At 54.5% G+C, this 1,662-nt stretch overlaps 1 protein-coding gene across 1 annotated transcript in view; it reads left to right on the top strand.

Moving 5' to 3' along the window:
- Positions 1 to 1,600: 1,600 nt before the first annotated feature.
- Positions 1,601 to 1,662, top strand: part of LOC104530775 (myogenic factor 5) — a gene marked incomplete at its 3' end in the record, with an annotated part of 768 nt that continues 706 nt past the window's right edge. Inside the window, exon 1 of the mRNA XM_029086890.1 lies at positions 1,601 to 1,656. Coding sequence (XP_028942723.1) covers positions 1,601 to 1,656 — 56 coding nt within the window. The remainder of the gene's footprint in view (positions 1,657 to 1,662) is intronic.

The raw sequence follows: 1,662 nt of genomic DNA on the forward strand, positions 1-1,662 counted from the left end.
AGGAGAAAAGGGGTATTTAATGGTGGGGGGGGGGTGGGTGGGATTTTTTTAGGGAAAGTTTTAGCCTAAGAGTGGAAATCCGCCTTCTGGGGGTCTGGGGGGGCCGGGGAGCAGATGGGGCATCTCCAGCCCCCCAGCCCCAGCAGCTGCTCGCGGCCGCTCTCCGCTTCGCCCGGGAGGATCGGGAGGCTTTCCAGCGGTGTGCGCTTGTGCCAGACACCTCTCCCAGGAGGTGTTCCCTGCCCGCCTTGCTCACTTCTTGAGACAACCGGATCGCCATGCCCTCCGCATTACCTCTTCCTGAAGAGAGGCAAATTGAAGACGCCTTTTTCCTGGGCACACAAACCGGCTCCGAAGCATTTGAACCGCTGCTGGGTCACTTGTTCTCCGTCTGAGTTAACCCAGGTCACATAATTTTATTCCCAGGTAGAGAAGGTTTCCTTTGCCTTCTCATAATATTTTCCTCAACTACAAAAGCCACCTGGATGAAACCAAAGGATTCCTGCGCGTTAGCAGATGCCTGTTAAATGGCTTCATTACCACTCTAATGACCCTTGCACCGCTCCGCTCAGCTACTGCTGCGGCTGGAGCTCTGCAAAGCTTTTGTCCCCGACTTGTGTAAAGTTACTTAGGGATTGCGGGGTTAGAAATTTTACACTTCCAGGAGGGGTTTGTTGCACTGGCAGCTGGGACGCATCTGTAACGGTACAAATTTGCCTGAAAGCAGAAAATTAGCAAGCCCGAGGCACTGCTCGACTGTTGTGGCTCTAGCAGCACCAGGTTATACGAGTAGGAGAAAGAATGGGAAGGGGATTTGTCTCGGACCAAACATGTACACTTTTCTTTTGTGAGTACCTTTCCCTATGACCCGATCCGAGAGCACTAAAATCTGGGTTTTCCTCCTCGTCTCTCCTTGCCACACGTAGCTGTGCGTTTTTGTCCTCCGGTTTGTAAATTTAAGCGGTTGGTGACACAACTTTAGTTACAGGACAAAGCGTTCCCCAAGATAAATGAGCAAATGTCAGGTCTGAAAAGAGGGGTAGTTTCAGGTCAGGCCTGGACCACGGGCTGTGTGGAATAAAGATACGCAAGTAGACACTGTAGGTGCTACGGGGGGGCTCTACATTAATTGCCTCGCGGGGAGAGCCAGAGTGGGATGGGAGATGGGAACATCGGGATGAGGAACGGCTCTGTAGGACATGTCAGCAGTTCGTGCGCGTCCCCTGCCCCTCTTTCTCTTTCCATACCAAAACTGCAAATTCCCAGACTTGGTTTAAACTTCGGAGATATTGCAGCCGGTTCTGGGGAAGAGAAGTGCCCAGCTCACGGCCTTCCAAAGGAGCGGTGCGGAGCAAATTGTCTCTTGGGACCTGGAGGGGGCTTGCCCAGACAGCCCCCGTCAGGGGCTGTGGTGGGATATGCTAATAAAGCCTGGCCGCCGCGGACCAGCCTCCCTTCACATGGATATATAAGGGCCCCCCGCAGCAGCCGAAGGACACTTCGAGGCCGCTAATTACTGAGGAAATTGTCCCAGAGCGCTGCAGGGCTCCTCGCCGAGAGCCGCTGGTTGCTGCCCCACGCTGACGCCTCCGCTGCAGGGATGCAGGTGATGGACAGCTGCCAGTTCTCCCCCTCCGAGCTCTTCTCTGACAGCTCCTGACA

This window comes from Antrostomus carolinensis, unplaced genomic scaffold (genome assembly GCF_000700745.2).
Source record: "Antrostomus carolinensis isolate BGI_N321 unplaced genomic scaffold, ASM70074v2 scaffold33890, whole genome shotgun sequence".
NCBI lineage: Eukaryota > Metazoa > Chordata > Aves > Caprimulgiformes > Caprimulgidae > Antrostomus > Antrostomus carolinensis.